General features: G+C 45.0%; 1 protein-coding gene across 4 annotated transcripts in view; it reads right to left on the bottom strand.

The window, feature by feature from the left end:
• Positions 1–24,490, bottom strand: part of DENND1A (DENN domain containing 1A) — a 2,718,319-nt gene that overhangs the window by 600,506 nt on the left and 2,093,323 nt on the right. For all 4 annotated transcript variants that reach the window (XM_069609457.1, XM_069609459.1, XM_069609458.1 and 1 more), the window contains exon 17: positions 15,132–15,203. In XM_069609457.1, coding sequence (XP_069465558.1) covers positions 15,132–15,203 — 72 coding nt within the window. The remainder of the gene's footprint in view (positions 1–15,131; positions 15,204–24,490) is intronic.

The raw sequence follows: 24,490 nt of genomic DNA, 5'->3' as shown, positions 1-24,490 counted from the left end.
CGACCCTTCAGTAGGCCGAATGCCTGTTCTATGACTACACGGGTACGTGAGTGGGCATGGTTGTAGTCCTCCTCATGCTGGTCCCGTGGGTTCCGGACTGGTGTGAGGAGCCATCTCTTCAGTGGATATCCAGCATCACCTGTATGTGGACGAGAAACGTATGATGTGGAATGCCATTGCTACGTACGCACACCCCCCCCCCCTTCCTGCCAGGTCATTGCCGAATCACATACCCCACATTATCATGCATGTAATGAGACTCACCGAGTAGCCAGGATCTGTTCCCTGCGTGTCGCTCCATGTAGCGTGGTATTGTAGAGTTCCTCAAGACCATAGAATTATGGGTTGATCCAGGGAATCGGGCACAACAATGTGTAATGATCCTGTTGGAGTCACACACCATTTGTACATTCAGGGAATGAAATTGTTTTCGGTTGCGGTACTGGGCCTCCATGGCATGTGGGACGACCAATTCCACATGGGTGCAGTCGATGGCACCAATGCAACCCGGTATGCCGGCAAGTGCATGGAATCCCACTTTTGTGTTGGTAATTTCCTGCTCCGAGCGTGGTAGAGAGATGTAGTCGTCTGCGTGCTGCAGGAGGGCATCGAGCACTTGCAATAGTGTCCGTGAGAACAGTGGCTGAGAAATGCCATGCAACTGTCCGACTGTGTGCTGGTAGGTGCCTGTGGCCAGGAAGTGTAGTACAGACACCACCTTCAGTAGGGGTGGGATGGCGGTTGGGCTATCTATCATGCTGACAAGGTCAGCCTGTGTCATGTCCACAATGGCGGCTATGGTGTCCCGGTCCAGACGGTAGAGGGTGTGGATCTGCTCATCAGTGAGGTTGAACGGATGTGCTCGGAGGCGTGGGATTGCGGGCTGCCTGCGTGGTGGTAGTGGCTGTGCTGGTGGGCCTTGCTGGCCCTGCCTTGGCCTCCTCCTCCTCCTGCGTCTCCTCCGTGCGGCTGGTTGTAGTTGGTGTTCGTCTTCTTCTTGGAGTTGGAGTACTTGCAGTGCTATCAGGTCCCCCAGGGCCAACATCGCGAGTCCTGCCGGTAGCATTTCGGTGTGGTTGTGGGAGGAGACTGGCTGTGCAATTTATGTGTTTTCAGGCTGTATGGCCTCCACCTGTGGTGATTAATTCCACCTGTGCAAACTGCTCTCCCCTTTGGCCGAGCACGTCCCGCGCACAACGCTGCAATTCGGGGAATGGTATCTTGCTATTGCAATCATGTATTTGTACCCGATGGCCGTGTAAGATTGGTTGATATGTTCATTCTGCTGTGGTCCCATTGTTTCACATACTATCTGTGCAGTCGCGAACAGACTTGTGAAGGGTCAGTGGAACGTAGTACTCGAGTAACGGTGGGCCCTCATGCATCACTGTACCGAGTTGCAACGACGGGCGGGGCGTCCCATTTGTGGGTGAAGGCAGTTGCCATTTTCACACACAGCCGCACTCGATGGAATAATTAGTGATTTCAAACGGCCACAGATGCCTTTTCGACGTGATGTTGCAAATGAGGAATTCGAAGGGCGGCGCTTTCGGTTTCCAGCTAGCGGCGAGGAGATGCCCACAGGTCTGACTGCAAATATAACGTTCTATTGTTCAATGTCCTTGAGACAGGGCCCATGGCGAGGAAGCAATGATTGATATGAATAGTTTGGGATGCGCAATAGCTACGTGGGCGATGAGGCCGCCGTTCCCAAATACATGTTACTTCACTACACTGGAATTACGGGCTGGGGCACTGTGGATTTTGCAGGCTGCATAACGCACAGACTCAATGGATGTTTCTAATGTTATGTGAGTAATTATTCAGGCGTTTTGATCCCGGGATGAGGGAATGATGAATGGATGCATGGGCAGGTGATTTGATACAGAGTTTGCCATGTACAGGGCTTCTTGGGATCTATCCGCCTCCCCTACGCTATGTGATGCAGGGCTGCCATAGTGGGACCATCGTCTATCTGGCCTTGTTGAGCCCTCCCTGTCTCGACGCGCCCTCAGACACTTGTGTCCATGCACGTTAACATTCCCATCTGATGGATTCTGTTTTCACAGACGCATGCACAGGTACACTCGTTTGTGATGGTGTTTGCACCTCGATATAGATGGTTATGAGTCGCAAGTGGTTTTGGGGTGGTGATGATCCTTTTGAGTGGGCTAGCATGCATATGGCTGTGGATTTCGTGTGATCATTGAAGTGAGTTGTTCGAATGTAGTTCTGATGGCCATTCTGTTCTTTTTCTTTTCTTTTGGTTGACAGGTATCTCCTCCCCTTTTGCCACTGCCATCTGTATGCCACTCCTGCAGATGGATTTTACTCCCGACACCTGCTGCTTCGTGTTAATCAGTGGAGCAGCATTACGATCTTATGGGACGATCGCCAATGGCCCACATGCCCTTACGCAGTACTGGTGGCTCGGAGCAACATTTCGGCCTTTCAGCTGGACTAGTGCCTCCCCATTGGGACGGCCCTGCGGTTCTGTGCGCTTCCATGTTGCCTTTTCGTACGTGAATGTGGCTCTGTGTACCATGGGGGAACAGGGCGACACACAAGTAGTGGCTGGTCATTTCTTGCGGATGCAGCCCACAATGGTGATTAGTGTTTTGGAGTTCATGGCCTGATGGCTGTATGGGCTTGGTGACTTTGATGTGCATAAAATTTCTATTCTGATTTGGCCCGTGTAGCGTTTTTCTTTGCAAGTGATGTGGCATATGCCTATTTGGGGGGCGATGTATTGTGAGGAGATCTGCATTGGGTTCCAGCTTCGGGGTTTAGTTGCGTGGTACTGTACTGGGCGCGTTTGCCTACTAAGCCCGTGAGGTCAGGGATGGGGGCTGCCTATATGACAGTTTGAATGTTGTCATGCTCAGGGGCGGGGGATTGGGTTTTGTGTAACAGATGCCGGTCAGCCAGGTGGACTGGTGGAATGATGTGATTCTCGGAATATTGCTGGTCACAGGTGCCTGTGTTTGCGTGCGTTTCTTGGTGGGGGACTGTGGTCATGTCCATTGGGATGGCTTCTGTATTCGTGCCATCTGTGCCCTGCAGCTCCCATTGGCCCCTCTTGTGTTTCTTTTGTTCGTTGCCATGCATGGGTGACTTGTACATTTCAATGGTTGCATTGTGACTTCATTGCACCTACGGGGAGTTGTACTTTGTGGGCAGGGAGCGGTGTACAGGCACTCAGTGGGGCCGTTTACGGTTGATTCGCGATGCCGTACTTCTCACCATGGCGGAATGGTACATTACGCCATGCCTGATGGCGTTAGGTACATGTCCGCTAGGGTCGGAATTGGCGTACCCTTGCGCCATGGTGGTGTTTGCGGTTTGGCATGGCGCGCGCGCGCGTGCTTGGTGCAGTTAGCGTTGGCGTTCACTACGGTGTTGCTAATGGCTTCGTACTTTGCGGTGACGGGTCATAGTCGCACCGAGCGCTATTCGATGGCGGTATTGCATTTCCGCCATCGTTTTCCGATTTCCGCAAGGGTCGTAATGAGGGCCAATGTGTGGTTCTTTTCCAACTATTGCCTCTTTTTCTCTTTGGCAATACAGGTTACAATCAGCTTGCTTCTGAATTTCCCTCTATTGACTTTGGCAATGATGGTTATTGTAAACCTGCTTTAGTATTGTCCTCTCTTGGTTTTGGCAATGTTGGTTGTTAACTTCTTCTGATAGTGCCCTCTTTTGGCATTGGCAATGTTGGTTATTGTTAACTTCTTTTAATATTGCCCTCTTTTGGCTTTGGCAATTACTTCGACCCTTATAAGTACAATTATAACCTTCTTATCTATTCCCAAAGTTCTTATTCTACCACTTTAGCTTGTTTGTATCAGTTTGGTAGTCGAAATTACCCTTATTCTGCTACTGTAACTTCTTTACATCAGCTTGGTATTTAAAGTTATCATTAATGGCCAGCGGGCGATTACGGAGTATTCTGGGGTTACACAATAGTAGTGAACTCACCAGTTGTTGCATACGTGTCTGCACGTTCCACTGCCACAGTGTCTTCTGCTTCCTCCACTTCGTTCTGCACGGAACATTGCTTTGCTTCAGTTCCCGTGCCCCTCGCTGGACAGGAGAGGAGCGTTCCTCGCTCCAGGCACCCCCCCGGTGTTCTCCTGCCACCGGAGCATAAGTTACAATGGGGAAAGCTTTTCATAGCAACCCATCCCACCGCGCAACCTCTGCATGCAAGGCCATCAAAGTAGGAGACTCCCTCGGGACAGTCATCCGCTCTGGATATAGAAGCGGCTCCGCTTTTCTTCTTCCTCTACTGCCACTGCAACATGGAGTCTCTGCAGGCACTACACCTTCTACTTCTTCTAATGGCTGCACCTGAGGGGGCCTTTTATACTTAACAGTTCCTCTCAGGTATGGGTCATTAGAACCACCAGACCTCCGCCTATGCAGCCCTCTTTCCACGTCCCAGTACCTTTATTCTGAATTTAGTTTTCAGATTTACCTACTTCACTTCTGTCATTAATGACATCTTCAAAAGGAGTTTCAAAAGAGCTTAAGATATTAATGTTCTGATATTTACATTTAGCATTCTCTCGTTGACTACCAGAGTTTTTACCAATATAAATGTGGGCAACTTTAAGAAGGCCGGTCTTACTCCTAATAAATGATTGATCATGACAGTTTTCACGACCATCAAGATGAAAAGCTTTGGGAAAGGAAACCTCACTCTGACAACAAGCCATAACATATTCTGGCATCACTGAAATCCCTTCCTCCGAGGAAGACAAATACCACATCCATCCAGAGTCCTGTTTCATTGGGGCCCTTCTCCTGCCAGGTGATCTTCTAGCTAATATCACCCCCAGGGTCAGGATCAGGTATCAGCTGCCTTTCCCTGGCCACGTGGGAGGAGACTTTATGAAGGGTCTTTGTGAGTACTCTACAGGATTCATCACATAACGCAATAGGGTTCTTTTCCCTAACACCAGCTCATGCGTACACTGGTCTCCTACATTCCCAAACCTGCAATTGAGTGGGTTAATAAACATTTGCATAAGTATTTACAATCTTATAAAAAATGTTCATAGTTCATTTGAGCAGAGATTTGACGAATGTCTTCTTTACATCATACTCTAACCTTACTGTGCTGCTTCTATTCTTATACAACACTAAAATAACAATTTACTGTGGCAAATTCTATGGTGTCATCCCTTCTCCCTGAAGGGGAGACCCTTTCCAGGAGGCTGGGGAGTTAAGGCCACTACCAGATAGTCCCCCTGGAAGTGGTGGTACTCAGCGGGTGGATCTCTTCAGGGGTACAGTGGGCCATCATGGGATAATGCAGTATAATATACCCTCACCCACCTTTCTTCCCTCAACTCCTTTTTCTTCCTCTGAGTACCTATGTTCCCTCATGTATTTATGCTATAGCAATAGTACCACTAGTACTGGGACGAGGAAGTTCAGGACGAACTCCACTGAACTATTCCCTCAGTATACTGAGAAGATTATCAGGACTGACCCACTTGAACTGTTACCTCGATATACTGAGAACAGGAAGAAGCTATGCACCAGAAAGAACTCACAAGCCCATCTCATTGAGCAGTCTAGCTTTTGTATTCCGTGGAACTTAAAAAGGGAAGAGGCACTAATAAGATTGTCAGTCCCTCTGAAGAGGCACCACGAGCAAGGCAACCACTGTGCAGACAGATGAGCTGAACCTGCAGCTACTGACTGGGACGTGGCAGAATGAGAGAAGTTGTCCCTACCTGTTTGGAAGAGAACAAAAGTCTTGAATGGAAGAGGCTAAGGCTCTCGATGTGGAAGAGTAGTGACGAAGATGGTCCAGCAGGTACGCACAGCCGGTCTCCAAGGAAGTGCTGGGAAGCCGCTTATGGCAATGCACAATGCATGAACAGTAAACCATGCAGAAGAACCGATGGAAGATGCAAGGAGGCCGGGTAGCTCAAGGGCACTCAAGAAGCCAATATAAAGGGGTCTGGGACCCAGAGAAAGAGAAATACAGATACAGGGGTCTGGGACTCAAGAAGCCAATACAAATTGGTCTGGCACCCGAGAAAGAGAAACAAAGAGACAAGGGTCTGGGACCCAAAACGTCAGGGTGAAGGGGTTGAGGACCCAGAAAGAGAAACCAATATGAAGGGGTCTGGGACCCCAAAAATAAGAAATCATAACAGGATCAAGGACCCTCTGAAGGAGATGCAGTATTCCTGGCAGGGGAGTGTACCAGGGACACTGAAGAATCAGTCAAGCATATGCAGGGGTCAAAGACCCAGCCGTGCATGTTGACGTTATGCTAGGGTGGAGTATGACGTATACAGTGGAAAGAGAAGAAGGACTCAGCTTTGTCTTCTTTCTTCATCACAGAACCCAGGAGATTCAACATATACACTTGACCCGAAGAGAGGGGGTCCTGCAGAGGATGCCAATGAGTAACAGAGAGTCTGTAACAGGGCCTGCATCGGCAGGACTGAGCCCAGCCGGAAGCAGGCAAGACAGTGGCACAACTTCCTAATGCTCTGCGGGATGTTTTAACCCACTTCTGCTCTGCTATGCTGCAGCACTGTGTTATGAGGGTGCCAGAAATAGCAAAATGGCTGCGAAACCCTTGTGCGCGCCAAAACCCCTGAAAATCACGCTTTGCAACACACAAAAAGATGGATGCCCAATCCGCCATGCATGTTGTCAGTGGTGGAACAGAGATCTCACTCCTGAAATATGTCACTGGGCTCCACAACAAGTGAAAATGGAATACAGAAGGAAAAAGCAGTGTTGCTAAATGAAAACCCAAAATCTTGCTTTAAATCCCTTTTTTCTTTGCTGCTGAAACTGCAGAATGCCAGTACAAAACACCCTCAAACATCCAAAATTCCTGCTGGGTGCTACATTTAACTTAGTCTAAGAAATCATTGTGAAATTGCAAGGTCCTGAAAAGATGAAAGCATAAAGGGATTTCCACAGCAAAAGTGGCATGTCTGTGGATGTAAAAAAAAATATCTGTGCAGCAGAGGGCTGCTGGAATGTCAGCTGTCAAGAGCCTGCCTGATTAAACTTTAAACATGGATAAATTGAAATCAAATGTTAGCAATCTAAGAGGCCTGTTACTGAGAGTAACCTATGGTGTAATTGTTTTGATCCCATGGTTTAAAATCTTGAATAAGTATTCTGGCTGCTATTTTGAAATCACAAGTTTGTTTTAAGCTAAGGAAAAATGTAACAGAATTAACAATTAAATCAAGCCTGGCTAAAAGCTACCAAACTGGAATATCAGGTTTCTCCACAGAAGGATGGCCTTTCCCCCCCACCAAGAAATCACAAAAAAGTGGTAATTATAGGGTTTGGTAAGAACTTGGTCTACAGAGGCAAAAGGGAACAATGAACAGCTGCTACTAAGGAAATGCGGGATGTGAGGACATTCGTAAATGGCCTCTGCCAAGAGCAAACAGGGAGGAGACTGCTTCTGGACTGCAGGGAGACAGAAAGAGGCGGAACCGAACAACCATCTGTGGCTGAACCTTCACAAAGAACATTTTCTTAAAAGACATATAATTTGCCAGTGAAAATTGTACAAAATATAAAAGTAACAGATTGGTGAATCTAAATTGTGGCTGCACGTTTCAAGAGGCGGCAAAATCAGGTGACATGTTCTTGAAAGAAATGGCAGAAAATGTGATTTTACACAAAATGTATTTTTGCTAGAAGTCTGAAACTTTATACACTTATGACCATGTTAAACACACACACTTGTAGAAATGTGCTTATAAATTGGACATTGTGTTCCTGAGGAAAAAGGCAAAATTTTGTGAAAAGCCAAGACAAGATCCCATAGCTACGGGGTTTTTAGGGATAGCTGCTATATAAAATATGTAATCTGTATATCCGATTGTTATAGAGGTTGCACATGTGTAAATATGTATGGTGCCAAAAGTAGATTTTGCGTTCAAGGGGCTAGGGGTGGATTCTTTGCCTCATAAAATCACACCAAAAAGGTGACACACTGTTTCCCTCCTCCTATCAAGGCAGAGAGGAGACTAATACCCAATCACCTGTCAAAGGGGTGAGCTTAGGATAAACCAGCCCACACCCCCCTTATCATAGCATAAATAGAGACAGTTCACCACTCAGAAACACAGACAGATTCACTCACTATCCCGATACTGGCGGAGCACCCTGGTGCTGAACTTTACATCTTCCTTGCTCCAGACTCCAGAAACTTGGCAAAGCAGAAACCCATTGCATAGCTGAACCATTTTCCACTAGGCCTCAAATTCCAGAACCAGAACCCCACCAACCTAAGGGGAAGCATCATACTACAGCCGGGCTGTGCTGTACTGCTTGCCTGCTGAAATAATTATCATCAGAATTAAGAAGGGCAGATCCAATCAGTTCTGTGCCGTGCTGTGACCAGAGTGCATTGCAGATCCAGTCCCGTGCCGTGCTGTGACCAGAGCGCCTTGCTTATTGCAGATCCAATCCGATGTGCCTAGCTGTCTGTCCTAGAACCAGATCCCATTCCCTGACCAGAATCTTGATGGACCAGAATCCTGACGGTTCCGTTCAAAAACATATCTAGTGAGTATCTATAGATAGAACTGTGGCACTAGCATATTTACCCTGATTAGTTAACCCCTATCTTAAACCCACCCTCTCTTGTATTCAGAACATGATTGTTAGGAGTACTTTTGAATTGTCTAAACTCCCTATCCAAACCATCCTATCTTCCTCTGTACTAGTATTGCTAAACCTATCTTTGCGCTGATCTTTTCTCATCTGAAAAAGGCGAGTGTCCTCTGCAGGCAGTCATTCTGATCAAGTGGCTGTGTTCCTGTGGGGCATTCATTTTGTTCATAGTCATCCTCTAGTGTAAAAAATCCTTTTGTCATTTTAAAAGTGTATTCCAGTTTTCCATTCTTGCGACTATCTCGAAAAAACGACCTCCACTAAAACGTCCATAACTTCCTCAGTTTTTGTGCTAGAAACACAAGTTCAACTTCTGCTTGTAGCTAACATCCACATCTAGCTAACAAATCACATCTAAAACCGCATCCCAAATCCATACGGTTCTCCCGTTATCGCAGTGAAAAGTTTGCCACAAATTTCATTTTTGGGAAATTCTGATGTGTAAAACAGCTTTTGATTGCTTCTGACTTGAATTTTAAGATTTCAAATTGTTTCTTGGTATTAAATCATTGCTGGTGCTTGTGTGCAACTATCCAAAGCACTCCCATACGAATTTATAGTAATTTCAGCAATTTTGACCATATTTTTATGTTTTTGCCCGGTCCATTCTAAGGATAACTTTAAAAGCCATTCTGACAGCTTGACAGTCAATTCCGTTTTTCTCTTGTGTTTGATGGGGGGAAGTGGGGTTGATATTCTGTTTGTATTCTGCCATTCCTGAATACCTGCTCTCTCCACCTATCTCTTTACATTGCCTATTGGGGGGTTGAGGGATGTGCAGGGGGAACCATTAACCACAGTGCTATTTGATCTGAACCCACACACAAAAGTATTATTTTTGTGCTGAATTGTTTTGCTCACAATTCCTCGTGTATTAAAGAGATTATTAGTGTGATTAAATTGTAAATACATAAATAAATATTTTAACTTTGCAAACCAGCCAGATTCCTGGTTCAGTGTGACGAGGGGGGTTCCAGGAGAGGGGCGTGATATGAGTGGTATATTGTTCAGAATAAAGAACTTTAAGTCACCACAGAAGCAGTAACAAAGCAGGAAGCGGGAAGAAGACTGATCCAAGTCGCTGGAGAGACCGGCGCAGTGCAATTAAGTCCCTGAAAGTAACGGGAAGCACGGGTGGACCAGTAGGGATGTGGGGGGAGTAGAGAGGTCTCCACTTCATATCGGGCAAGCGTAAGGGCTATCAGAGGGCCATCAAATTTCGGTATGCAGCCAAATAAACCCTCCTTGTACCAGTGGCACATGTAAGTTCACTGACCACCAGAGAAGGGTCAGGGACCACAACAGAAAAGAGCCAAGTATCAGAGGAAATCTTCCTTGTACCAGTGGGAGAAAGAAGCCCACTGACCACCAGAGAAGAGCCTGGGACCCTGATATAAGTAAAACAAAGACTGGATGAAACCATCCTCACAGCAGTGGCAGGGATAAGCCCAGTAACAATCAGAGAAGGGTCTGGGACCCTAACAACAATGAAACAGGCATCCAAGGAAATCTTCCTCATTACAGTGACATAGATCAGTCCACTGGAACCCTGCGACGTAGGGAAAGAGTGCCAAGATAAAACCTAAGTTGAAAAATAACTCTCAGACACCAGGAGAAGGGAGTCATTCGGCTGGTGAAAAAAAAAACGGAATCCTCTCAAGTACACTGAAGAGATGCCAGGTGAAGGGAGTCATTCTCCCTGGCCTTTTTTGGGAACTATATTGGAGAGTGAAGACCAGTACCAGGAATATACTGAACAGACGCCAGGGGAAGGGAGTCACCCCCCGTCTTTGTTGTGAACTATATTGGAGAGTGAAGACCAGTACAAGGAGAAGTGGGCCATTCTCCTGGTCCAGAAAGTTGACTGTAAAAAGTACTGGAACTACAAGCGAAGGGAAGAGAGTTATTCCTCCTAGCATCTGTTTACAAGGGGACATTTTGGGAACACAACCCGCATACCAGGAGAAGTGAGTCATTCTCCAGGGGAAGGAACTTTTTGTTGGATTTTACTATTTTTTTGTTTAGTGTGTCACATTTTGGTAGAGTTCCTGAAGTCTTTCTTGGATCTTGTGGTCTCGAACGAGCAGCCGTGATATATTTGTAGTGTAGGTGACACAGGAGACTCACCCAGTAGGCTCTGGAGGAACAGAAACTTACAGACCTCTTGGACAAGGTCCCTATGCCACAGTGTAGAACCCCTGTGCTTTATATGGCACAGGAAGAGTGTGGAACACTGTCAGGGGTGCCTAAGCTCTTGATGCAGATGAACTAGTCACCCAAAGTATTGTGGAGTGCTGCAAGATGATCCCAGTAATGTAGAAACAGGATACACAGGGCAAGCAACTGGTGCAGAGGTTAGGGGGACACAACTGACTGGGAGCAGGCAATCAGGGAACCAGAAAAGCATAGAAAAATGGGAAAATAATCACAGGGACCTGATAGGAGCACTGGACAAAAAAGAGGCCAGAACAGACAAGAGAAAAAGAGCAGAAAACAGGAAGCAGGAATGGGCAGGTAGCAACAAGCAGACATGGCCAGAACGGGCCAGGAGCGTCAAGACACATTGACTTCCAGTCGTTCTTTGTCTTTTATACTGGATTCTCGTGCCATTGCGGTAGACGCATTGCTCTGGCAACCCGGGACGCTGAGGGAAGTCCTGAGTAGCCAAGGCGTTGGACTCCGCCTCGCAGCAAAGAAACCAACATGGAGGCATTCAGCACGTCCCCGCGGTTTGAATCCAGGTTTTGCCATTGTCATGGCGGACCAACGCGGGATGAGCTGCCACCGCCGGTATTTAGATGGACATGCTGACAGATCCTTTCATACTGGCCTGAGGCAGGGAAACCCCTCTTAGAGATGAGGATAGTGAGGGTAATTTTGATATAAATAAAAGTCTATAGTAATAAACATGCCACCCTCATGTCAGCTTCCTTCTTCGAAACCCTTAACACTGTGCTGTCTCCATCACCATCCCTCGGCTGAATGGTATCAGGTACAAGTTTTGTTATCCTCTCCGTTTCCTTGCCCAAACAATTCACCAACGTATCATGTTTCCGCTCATCAGAAAATGTGTCTACTTCTATAGCCAACAAATAAAACCTAAATAGGTCCTTCCACTCTTCCCATTCGGATGTTGGTTCTCCAGGATTCTCCATAAATCTATCCAGTGGCGTTTTCCCAGAGCTCACTATTGTTAATGCTTCCTCTGTGCAAGGTCTCACTTAAAGTCTGCCTGGGCTCTTCTCCAGAACTGTCTGTGCCTCACCTTTCGCACATACGTCAGCCACCCGATGCTTGTATCCGGAATTGGCTGTTTCAAATCCTCCCGACAGCTGCTCATGAATTGGCTGCATCTTCCCCAATCCTACTTCCATTCATGTCACCCACCTGATGTCTGTATCAGGAATTGGCTGCATCCTTCCCAATTCTGCCTAGCAACACTTGCTTATCTGGCAGTTCGCCTACTCCCGACCCTACTCTGCTACAGGCTGCTCTTCTATGACAGCTCATGCACGCAATCACACATGCGTAGAGAGTCTGACTGCTCTCCACATCTCACTTACTGTGGCTTCCTGAAGGTGGCTTCACCACTGCCGGCCGTCCAGGCCCACCCACTCTCTGCGGCTTCCTCGCCATCACTACGATCTGCGCATCAAGCACAGCACAGACGCTGCAGCCACTGCTTCTCAGTGGGGGGCTCCCATGTGTCCCGCTCAATGCCATTTTAAAACCATGGTGAAGACATGCTAAGTGTAACATATATTTAATATATATTTCACACTGAGCCCCACACCAACTGCACTTCATGATCTCCCTTAAAACGTCATATTTCTCCTGTTCCAGAACCCTCCCACCTCATTTGGAACCTGGAAACTGCCAGGTTCCAAATCATTACAGTACGCCAATGATCTATAGACAGCAAGCTGCTTACCCAGGAGAAGAATCTTGCACAGCTCCACCAACACCTGCTTATGCCTTCCTGTTCTTGAGAATGTATATTGGGGTCAAGCGAGGGATACAAGGTACTAAAAAACACCAACTGGCAGGGGGAAAAGACACTCTAGTTAGCAAGCACCAAACAAGTCCTGGGACACAATTCCAAAATGAGGGAAAGAAAGGAGCTAATAGCAAGATTGAGTGCTGTCCACCAGCAATGCAGTTAACACAAACCAGAATATACAGAAAATTGGGGGTCAGACTTTTGGGGGTGAACTTTTGGGAGTAGGTAATTTTTTACAATACCTTCCAACCAAGCTTGTGACTAATTAAAAGAACAAATTACTTGTCTCCTATTAAAGTTCTTTCTTAAGGTTTACTTCCTCATCTTAGATAGATCTTTTCCAGCTCCATCTGTTTTTGGAAACGTTTTAAACCACTACGGGATGCAGCACACCTCTGCGTCTCGCCACATGGTGACGTTTCGCAACCCTCACACTAGACATGACATTGGGGTCCAGAGCATACAGAGCCAGCCACGCCCATGACATCAGTTCTGCCTTTATATCTAGCACTCACTAGCTGAGGGACTGCAGAACAGCAGTAGATATATGAGCAAACCCACACCCACCAGAGGGGCAGGTTGGGAGAGCAATGAGGAATCTGTGAGTGAAAGAACATTACTTAGAGGCAAGCAATGTACTCTTCTTATGGATTCCTTCCTCCGACAGATTAATCATCTTTACCATAGCAATACAAAATGTGGAGGAGGGAGGAGAGCTCGAACATCGCCTACACCAGGAAAAACTGGAGGACTGCCCCCACCAAAATGAGCCTCCTGTCCGGATAATGTATCCAGACAATAAAAGCATGTGCAGGGAAGCCCAAATTGCTGCCGAGCAGAGGTCCAGCACAGGAACATCACTCTGCAACGCAGAGGTGGCCGGCAAGACCTCTAGTGCTATGAGCCTGGAGGCCATCATGCACATCTTTCCAAGCCAGTCTACAACACTCGGTTATAATGAGGACAAAAAAAAAGATTCAGCTTAGTGAGAAGCCCTGCCCACACAGGCACCAGGGTAACTTACAAAGAGGAGGTCATCCTTCCGGATGCCCCGAGCCCTCTTGGTGTTCATACGTTGTGACTGCTCCTCCACCTTAGAAGGGCGAGGCAGAAGGGAAAAACTAAGGTGAATTTTCTGTGGGAGATGCAAGTCTGGCATAACCTTGGGAAAGAGTGTTGGTGTCACCCCCAGGGTAACCTTCTCCTTGCAGAAAACAAGGGAGGGAGGTTAAACAGAGACTGGAGCTCACTCAGCTGCCCGACAGAGGGGATAGCAACCAGGAAAATCACCCTCTAGGTGAGCAATCTGAAGGAGCCGGAATGTAAAGGATCAAACGGATTCGCCAAAAGGAATGTAAGAACATGATTGAAATCCCACACATTGACAGTAAACTGGTACAAGGGAAAGGGCTGGGCCCCACAAACACTGTGTAACACTGGGGATAGTGAAGAATGAGCCCTGCTCGGCAGGGCACTTAAAGGCTTAAATAGTGGCCTGGTGCCCTTCACATTGCCAATCTAAAGTCCCTGCTGGGACCGAATAATTAATGAAAAGACATAATGCAGGTTTGGAAGAATGCTCCAAGGAGATCAGTGTTATGCAAGATAACTGCTAAGCACACGAGAAGAACTTGTGTATGTTTCAAAAGCATCTTAGGATCACTTTAAAAATTAACTTGCCTAAATGATAATGCAGGGTCTCTCTGATTCGGCACCACACCAATTATCATAGACATTTTTAAATATTGAAGACTGATTGGCTGGAAGCATGTGGAATAACATTTTCCTAATCCTGAAGAACGCTCTATGCAATGCATGCATGCAACAGGCTAAGAATCCCCTATATGCACGTTCAACCATTTCAGCAATGATATAAATTAATCTTATGATCAGAGGAGTTGATGCCTTAGGAGAAAATGGGGAGCACAGGTGTGCATGTTCTAGGCATCAAAATTAGGATTTGTTGACCAGGAGCAAAAGGCAGCTCCTGGATATCATGCATAACCAGTTAGGCAGGAGCTACCTCTGAAGAACCAGGAGCTAGTACATAGTGCACAGCAAATCTAACTTTGCGCCAGATGCAAACTAACTTTTCGTCCATTTTATACTATCCAGTATGCTCCAACTGTTCCTTAGGTGTGTTCTTTATCCTCTGTTACATGCATTCCCAACTATAGGTGGTTAATATTACATGGCTAGGTCTGTATGGCACAACTTGCCGCAGGAGTGAAAAGAGACTCCTGGTACCTTTTGGTTTCAAGCTAACCAGGCTCCCCTTGGCTATAACCAGGAGCTAATTAACTCCCTGCTCCTGGCAATTTTGAATCCGTCCAGTTAGACATATAGAATGAAAACACAATCACTATGGAAAATGAATGAGACTCATTCGGCCACGTTTAACTGAACTAATTTTTTTCTTTTACTTTGGGTTGAACATTTGAGGTACAATACTTACAAATTTATAAACTGTCTTCATGGCGGGGTTGGCTCGGGTCTTCATGGTGTTTAGAAGGGCGCCACTTCCTTTCTGAAAAGCAAATTCAAATTCAACATTTTAGTTCACCCATACAAATTAAATACGGAATTTCTTCATCCAATGGCAGGAGTGCAGCGTGAGATTTGCTCAACAATTTGCCTATTTCACAATCAGTAAAGAAAATGGCCACAAATCTTCAAACAGCCTTGGTGAGATAAGTGCTTGCCATATGCATATCTGCGTGCACCCTGCCACGTTCAAAACACGGCGGAGCCAGGCTCGGACTGGCCCATAGGGCAATAGGCCCATGGCCGAATTAGAAACGCAAAATGCTGGTGTGTGACCATTTTTTGGGTCAAACAGGGCCACCTTTGTGGTCAATATGGGCCAGTTTGATGACTTACTTCACTGTTTGCTAATAGTTTTGACCAGTGTTGCTAAATAAATATTCTTTAAAATGCACAATTTGCATCACATTTTATTTTTAAAAACTCCCCTTTGGGTACTACTGAATCAGTGCCGCAAAAGGAATGAATAGCCGTTTGCAACTGTGGCCCACTTTTTCATTTGTGCCGAGCACTTAATGTTAGCACCTTTATTCTGACTATTGTGCACTGCTTCAGATATGAAGAAGTTATGAATTATGTTTAGCAGTGTCCTACAGGTTTGCTTTTAGAATTGTCTATGTTTATATACATTTTATGATGTTATTGTGTGAATGATTTTTATTCTATTGTGAATTTTGATAATAATAAAATATGATTGTATAATTAAATGCCTGACCGAGTGTTCTCGCCTCCTCACACCTACCTGAGTCGATTACATTCTAATTAATTGTGTATTTATTCCTGTGACCCTCTGGCCTTGCTATTCGAGACAATTGTATGGCCCAGTCCGACCAGGGACAGAGCCGCGTCAGCTCTTAGTCCTTTTCAGTAAAGGAAATAGAACTTGATCAACGTCCTAGCTGAGGTATATCATTGAACATCTGCAGGTCCCCCCCCAGGTTCAATATGCTAAATGTGTAAAGTGACGAGGCACACCTTTCATGTAATCTGTGCAACTCTCTGACAGCCCATCTTGAGGAACAGGTTAGCGATGCTCCACAGGTGAGCTCAAGTTATTGACTGATACAGTCTTATGCGGGTGATGCAGGCAGTTCTCATAGTCAGAACCCCACACCGCCTGATTCCATGCAAGGCAAAGGCCGACCCATCCTATTCATTTCATACTGTTCAAGAAATCTGGACTGGGCAAAGGTATATAGTTATCTTGGTATCTGTTTCTGGGTACCCCAACTGGTTAACCGATATGTGTAAACTACTCTGTTTCACGCAACACTATGGAGGTCGCCCACCTGACTATGTTTAAGATTCAGGGGGAAGGTCCCATTCTTGGTAATCACCCTGCTTGGCTCAGCCATAGGAGGTAAAGAGCTAGCAGATCTGATAGACAAAGCAGAAAAAGTGTTGCAGCAGTTCCATCATTAACCACAAGTTTAGATTTACAGTCCAAATTGCGGGATTCATACATGGAAGTTATTTCACCAAAATGCCAGGGGTAGCGGAAGTGACACCACACAAACCTTGACCTCTGATGACATCACAGGAAGTGATGTCATTTGACCCCACCCAAAAGTGATAGCATGGAAAGCGATGGAACACAACCTTTCACCCCTTCACAAAATAGGAAGCGGTATCACATAGCATTGTTCCTAAGTACACTACTAAAAACATGGTTACGATATCACTATAATGTGATATATATTTCATTCAAGAATGGATCGCCATATGTATTGTCAAGATCCGTGTGTATCGGCCCATATTACCAAATTACTGTGAATGCAAGCAGACGTTTATGGTCAAATGATAATGATGTGTTTTATATAGCACTTACGCTTAAGCGCTTTATATAGAATAAATATACATATAATCATCACCCAACGTGTGTTAGTACTCATTTATCGGCCTCAGAAGGATGAAAGGCTGAGTTGAGGTGTTTAAGAACAGACTAAATCAGTGAGTCACCCCTGAAGTGTGCCTGAAATAAAACTTTAATGAGTCTAGCAATTATTGTATAGAATTCCAGAAAGACAAAGTATTTGGTATTCCTATTCTTTCTTATTTACGGTCACTGCTGAAAGTGTTAGACTTGTGGAACCCCTGTTCTTTATTATTATTATAATTTTTTTTTTAAAGAGGCCTGAACAAGAAGGCCAGCCACTCCAGAAGCAAAGAGCCAAATGGCGCTGGCCACAGCCCAGGACCTTGCATTTAAAAAATAAAAACATTTCGTTTTAAACACAGGGGTAGCAAGGGAGAGCTCAGGGGTCACACTTGCGACCCCTGGCAATCCCTAAATGACGTCCCTGGATTCATAGACAAATAATAATAAAATGGAAAAATCGTGTGCTCTGTTGATATAAAAGGCCAAATACCAACTATACATACGCCATCATAAAATATATTATGGGCACTGACCAAGTAACCCGTATATCCACGATTAGGTGTGTCCATCAACTGCTCCTGACCGTGTAGCAGTCAAACTGGATCAACAACCTATAGTGGAGAGAGCGAGAGATAGAGAGAAAGAGATAGAGAGAAAGAGAGCGAGAGATAGAGAGAAAGACAGTGAGAGAAAAAGCAAGAGAGATAGACTGTGTTAAAGAGAGAAGGGGAATGAGAGCGAGAACGAGAGAATAAGGGAGCGAGAGAATGCATGCGAGATAAAGAACACGCAAGGACACTCTTTTGCAAACTTTTAAGGTCGTATACTTCTACAAAAAAAACATTAAATATTACAGCCTGAAAAGCAATGGGGGAGAAATGGCTGCTAGTAGGAGGGTGTTTCAAGGTATCGTGCCAAAGAGGGTGACCCGCTGTTAGTGGGTGAAAATATCTATACCTAATAAGGTAACCTAATCAAGGGATAGGACATACTTGCTAGTAGGAGTGTCTTACAAGGCATCTGGGAAAGGAGTTCAGAAATGAATTGCTCCCTTACAAATCCTTTGCTGAGGGTCTTATGTGGCAGACATGGCATTGGCACCTCTCCTCTTTATACTAAAACTTGCATTGCATGATTGCCCCAGTAATTTTAATAAAATACATAAATAAATAATTTCTCAACAAGTGGACATTATAGAATGAAGGTACTATACCATGGCAAACAGCCACAGGCAACCCGGAACCCTCCAGGGAACCTAGAGAAATCTATTGTCATCTAAAGAGAGAACAAACTAATAACTTCCTATAAATGCTTAGGGTTGATACCCCTGGGAAGTATTGGCTGCCCACAGAAATTCATGAAGTAATGCCCCCAGGTCTGCAATTCTTCTTTGTCAATCGGGCCAGAACAGTCTTACATTTCAATGTGTTTAGTGTAGAGAACAGCAGAATATAAATCTGCGATAATTAGGATTATCTTGGCTAAATATTCACATGTAGGCTAAAGGTAGACTTGCATATCGCAAACCACAAAATCAAGATCTTACAAGCTCTTGCAGCATTTAGCTGGTTCACTTGGACTTTTTAACGCTGAGCATTCGACGTGGTGATGAGGATCTATTTCGTGAAAGCAAAGGCTATTTGTGGGTAACCGCTGACATTCCTACTTTGTAAACTGTTGAGAATAACTTTAATAAATCCTTACTTGGATTTCCCAACTCAGCTCCTACTCTCGCGACCAGTGGTGAACTTGGTATGGGTTACGTATTCATTTTAGGGCCTGTGAGGCTATGGTTTCGAGTTTGGCACAGTAAAAAAGCAAGTCTTTCCCACTCAATATTAACTCACATGATCTCATCTAATGTCGATTGTTTGTCTATTCCTTGGTTAGCACATATGCAGAAGCAGTTGGCCTTGGCAAACTAGAATGACAACATTGTGCATAGAATTGCTATCCCTAGAATCAATTGCATTAAGATTTTGACGAATATCGTATTAAAGATGAACGTGGTCTGTGAATATCGCAACCTAATTAAAATATTGAATCGTTCCCACACTGTTAGTACTACCTCTAAAGTAGATGACCATCCTCTATGGCCAAGCCACTGGCACAAACGAATATTGATCACAAGGGCAAGATATAATGTTAACTTAAAGGTAATTACTGGTAATGGTGGACACAAAGTGTTGTTCCATTTTGTAATGATCAGCAGGAAGATATGTTACACATCATATTCGTCTGCCTAATCTATTCTCACATTAGACACAACACACAATGAAACCTTTGTTAAACAGCATGAGGTTTACACAATGTAGACCAGCACTTGTTTTCTTTTTTTGACTTTTGGCAAATTCTCAGCTGATGGACTTTGCTCAACTACCTCAGAACGGCTTTACAAATATGGGAAGCTCTTATGAATCTTATCTGTTATATGTCTTAACATGTAATGGTATTATATTATTATTATACTACGATGTTGATATCTTGTATTGTACTTTGATGGATATTTGTGTGTATCCAAATAACGTAGGGCAGGTTCTTAAATAGGCAAAGTGCCACCTGGGCTGAGGTAGTTCAATCCATGATGGAGTCAGACCACAGAGAGACCATCCTCAATATTCACTTGTCCACCAGAAGCAGTCAGCCTGTAAGCAAGTTCCGTTTTGACACAACCACGAAAGCCATCTGGCTGATGTGGCAGTTATCACAAACTTTCCTGGGAACCTATTAATAGGAACAGATTTTATAACATTTGACTACTGGTTCCAGCAGCCCCGTAAGAGCTACGAATTAAATAAGACCATTACAATCTGCAAGGCTGGACATGTACATTGCTACATCTCTGAAGATCCTGAACACGCAATGTTGTTGCCCCGAGAGAGATATCATGAACAGGATAAGTGGAGATCTTATTGGTCAACAAGTGACTCAAAATCTCACAGCTGTAAAGAAAGAGGAGGAGCCAACTATCTGACTGTTCTGTGCGGTATAAGGAGGCTTCTGGGGAGTCTGGAGGCCCACCAGTGGGGTCAGGGACAATTGAAGGTGTGCCATTCTCAAGAGCTTCTCCTTATGCCCCAAGAAGTCATGCTTTAAGAGGCTTGAAGGAGATGCTGGATCACCTGTTTTTGCAGTGGGAAAGACCAGAGAGGGTCCCTTTGATCCATACTCCAACTGTACCCAAGTACAACAGGCTACGCAACCTCACATTGCACATGTATGTGAAATCTTCCACTGACAAAGAATAGGTTCAGGCCATATGATCACAGAACGCTTTGCCTGAATGTGCTTAAGGGCAACACAACAGTATGGCTATCTATAGCCTAACAGTGCATCCCGGTAGCATTTCCCCACAGCTTGAGGTCCCCCGCACAGGCAAACCGAAAGCCAGCTTTGACCATGGAGCAGCAGGCCAGGCATTGTTTCCATTTGTTTATAAAGCTGTTGAATTGTACTTGTGGATCATTTGTTTTGCTGGGGCACCATCACAATGGGTTTAAACAGGATGATGAACGTCCACTTAGAAACTGTGAACAGGATCATTTGTGAAAAGTACAAAACAACCCATTTCCAATCTCCACAGCTTGTAGCCTGCTGTATGCGTGTGGCCACTTTATTTGGGTAAGGGGTGTAAGAGTGGCAGCGACAGGTATGTCATTTTAAATCTGTACATTTTCGCGTGGTGGCACTTGTGTTACTAAAACTGCACATTAGGAGATCAAGCCACTATATTACCTGTTCCTCGGTGCGCCCGTGACATTCGGTCCCAGTAATGGTTGCCTAGAGCGCTACAGCCTTAAACACTTCGTGCTCTCTAAGCCAGGCTCTTTTAATGTTCTCTTCATAATATCATCGAGGTAGGCTTTACTTTAAATAGAATGTAAAGTAGTACTGAAGGAACTGCCTGATATATTATATATAAGCTTTGGGAGCCACAGAGAATAGACCCATGGACGTCACTCTGAATGTTCCCATGAAATGTGCAAGTTCATACAGATTAAAATGTTGTACATATAGCTTTTTTTAGAATACAAATATAAAATGCACATGCAGGTTCATATATTTTACTTAAAATAAAGGTAAATGGGGATGTGCTGAATTTAGGCTTTGAGTAAGTATTGAGACAAAAACATGATATTCAGCTCCTGCAGAATAGTTTCTTGCTATTTGGCTCCTGAAGAAAACGTTGGCTTTTCATTTCAATGCAACGTACGAAATCAGAGATGTGGAGTGCAAATTGCAAAAGAGAATGGAATTAAATACTGGCAGCATTCCTGATGCAAAATCAAACTTAAGTGCAGGGTTTGTTTATCGGAGTGGTGGGGGTTGAGGATGTGCGAGATGTGAGCCGGAGCTCAGCATTCTACATGTACCACTAATTGCTCCCAAACAAACGGTAAGACACCACCGCAAACTTCCAATACTATTCTTTGGCTCCATCCCGCCCAGTTTCCAAACCCCATTGCATCGCACAACTAACATATTTCTTTCTCCTTCCTTCCCTTGGTTCAACTTCCACCAGTGATTTGGTTCCTAAGAGAAAAGCTTATGGAGAAACTTGAAGAATCCACATTACGTGGTGGAGACCAGCAGGACTGGGGGAGTCTGTAATATAGAAGACATGCCCTCGCCATTAAGAGCCTCTCGTAAGATCTTCCTGTTGGAATATCTCTCATGTTCCTGTGGAGGGCAGTCTGCAAACGGGGTATAGGGTGGTGGGTGTTAGGACCCTGTATGGGACTTGGAGAGCTATATTTGTGAGATTGATAGCAGGGGAGGTGTAGAAGTCGGTCTATGCTGGTGAACACAGTGACAGAGGCGGCTTTTGGTACCGGGCAGGGGGTTCGGAGGGGATGTATTGCTGCTGAAGGGGCACTAGGTAAGCAAGCGCTCGTTGGGTGGTGAATGTTTTCAGTAGAGGGTTCTAAATGTTTCCTCAAATTAGTGCAAGCAACCAAGCATACTGAGGGAGACCTCAAAATTTCAGGTGTTCCCTCCTCCCGACCCCTCAGAATATTTTTCAAAATAAAGTGCTGATATGATGCCTTTTGCAGCACCATTTTTGTAACATAGGAGGTAAAAAGGAATGCCATTTACTGTTGGTTCTCTAGGGTAAAACATGAAAACTATCAAGTGAATGCCATGTCCCCAACAGGACACTACATAGGAGCACTTTGCACCATTTTCATAAGCCTGCAGCTGCAACCTATCTATGCCAGTAATGGTCCGTGTAAATGGCATGCAAGAGACTACTGCCACAATCTATCTATGCCAGCATCGGCACATTACATTATGTGTGTGAAGCAATTCAGTCTTTATGCACAGGATTTAAAGAGACCATTACTGGTATGGACAGGTTGTGGCCGCACCTTATGACATGTGATTTAAAGAGACCATTACTGGTATGGACAGGTTGTGGCCGCACCTTATGACATGTGATTTAAAGAGACCATTACTGGTATGGACAGGTTGTGGCCGCACCTTATGACATGTGATTTAAAGAGACCATTACTGGTATGGACAGGTTGTGGCCGCACCTTATGACATGTGATTTAAAGAGACCCTTACTGGCGTATATAGGACACCATATCTATGCCAGCACCGGTTACTTTAAATCCAGTGTCATCTGGTGAATCTTTTTATTTGAGGGCAGCAAATATTTCCCTCAAATATGTCAGCGTTCCCGAGCGTAGCGAGGGAACTAAAACCAACCTAGGGGGGTAGATGAGTTTCCATCCCCCTGGAGAATTTTTTAAAAATATTGGGTTAACATGTACAACATACTTTCTGTGTAAAACGTCAGACAGTTTGCAAGCCACCAACAGTACACAAGCATTTCCCAACATACTTTCATGATACCTTCGCCCACAATATATGCCAGCATAAAAACATTTTCACACTGGCTGTGCCCATACATTTCCATGCTGACTGAACCAATATATGCTAGAATTACTTATAACAACATACTCATGTTTGAATTGCACATAATGGCAGTAATTATACTATAAGAAAACATGTCCACACTAGCTGTGCCAATAAATGGCACTATCCCTACACAAGAACATACTCCTTTTAGATTTGCCTTTAAAAACGCCATCCACAATAAGAAAACATGTCCAGGCTGGCTGCACAATATAGTCCAGTCAAGACACACAGAAACACTCATCATTCTTACTTTATTACAGATGCCCAGAATAAAATGTCATGCCACAGTAAAAAAGAACTAGACTGCCTACCCGCAAAATGCCTGTTTAGCTAAGTAGTAGCACTTGACATGCTTCCTTTATCATAGATATATAGAAGCAAATGTCATGCCACAGTATGAAATGGCTAGAATGCCTGGCCAACAATGCCAGTCTAGCCACATAATAATACACATTATGCTTGGTTTATCATAGATACCCAGCATCATCCCACAGTAATAGAGGCCTAGACTGGCTGCCCGTAAAATGCCAGTCTAGTCACGTAATAACATATAATTTCTTTTATCAACCGTGGATTGATAAAAGCAATTTTGATTTTTTACTGGGCATCTGTAATAGATGTCCAGTAAAACATTTGTTGTTGCCGCGCCACAACTCGCTGCCTGGCCCAGCACAAACACACACTCACGCACGCACGCACACTTTCACTTGCTCATTCCACACAGCATTCCCTCACTCATTCACACGCATACATCACAATACTCACTCATTCACACAAATATAATACATACAAAAAAATAACAATCTTCGCAGCAAGCAGCCTAGGCTGACCCTCCCATAGCTCCACTGCTGTCTCCAGAAAGCCCTCCATCCTCCATCTCCTGCACAGCACGAATAAGAACCAGGAAGCAAAGCGCTTCCTAGTTCCTGCACATGCATGCAGGAACTCAAGTGCTACTGACGCAGCGCCCGACCCATTTGTATGTGTGGGGTGATGCATTAACGCTCCTTTGCGCATAAAAACGTGCAGGGCTCCAGCCTGCATCCCCAATGAGCTATGCAAAGCCCTTCCCCTTCACCCCTTCACAGTTCAAGTCACCCCAGGATCGTTCTGTCAGCTGCAACAGGCAGCTGAGGGAGAGCTCTGGGGCTTGCATCACTCCTCACATGATGGCCGATGGCTCAGGGAGGTTGATGCCCCACACCCATTATGGGCAAGCCGCCCCTGTTTGAATAGCAAATATATGATTTAAAGTGACCATTACTGGCATAGATAGGTTTCCTATCTATGCCAGTAATGGTCACTCTAAATAGCATGTATGATGGCTGAAGTGCTTCAGTCATATGATTTAAAGCAAGGTTGTCCAACGTACGGCCCGCGGGCCACCATGCAGCCCGCCAAGCCATTTTATGTGGCCCGCCAGGCCATATGTTGGACAATGCTTGAGTTAAAAAAAAAAAAAAAAA

Source organism: Ambystoma mexicanum, chromosome 8 (genome assembly GCF_040938575.1).
Source record: "Ambystoma mexicanum isolate Mex_15411 chromosome 8, UKY_AmexF1_1, whole genome shotgun sequence".
NCBI lineage: Eukaryota > Metazoa > Chordata > Amphibia > Caudata > Ambystomatidae > Ambystoma > Ambystoma mexicanum.
This window is presented reverse-complemented; position numbering and strand designations above follow the sequence as displayed.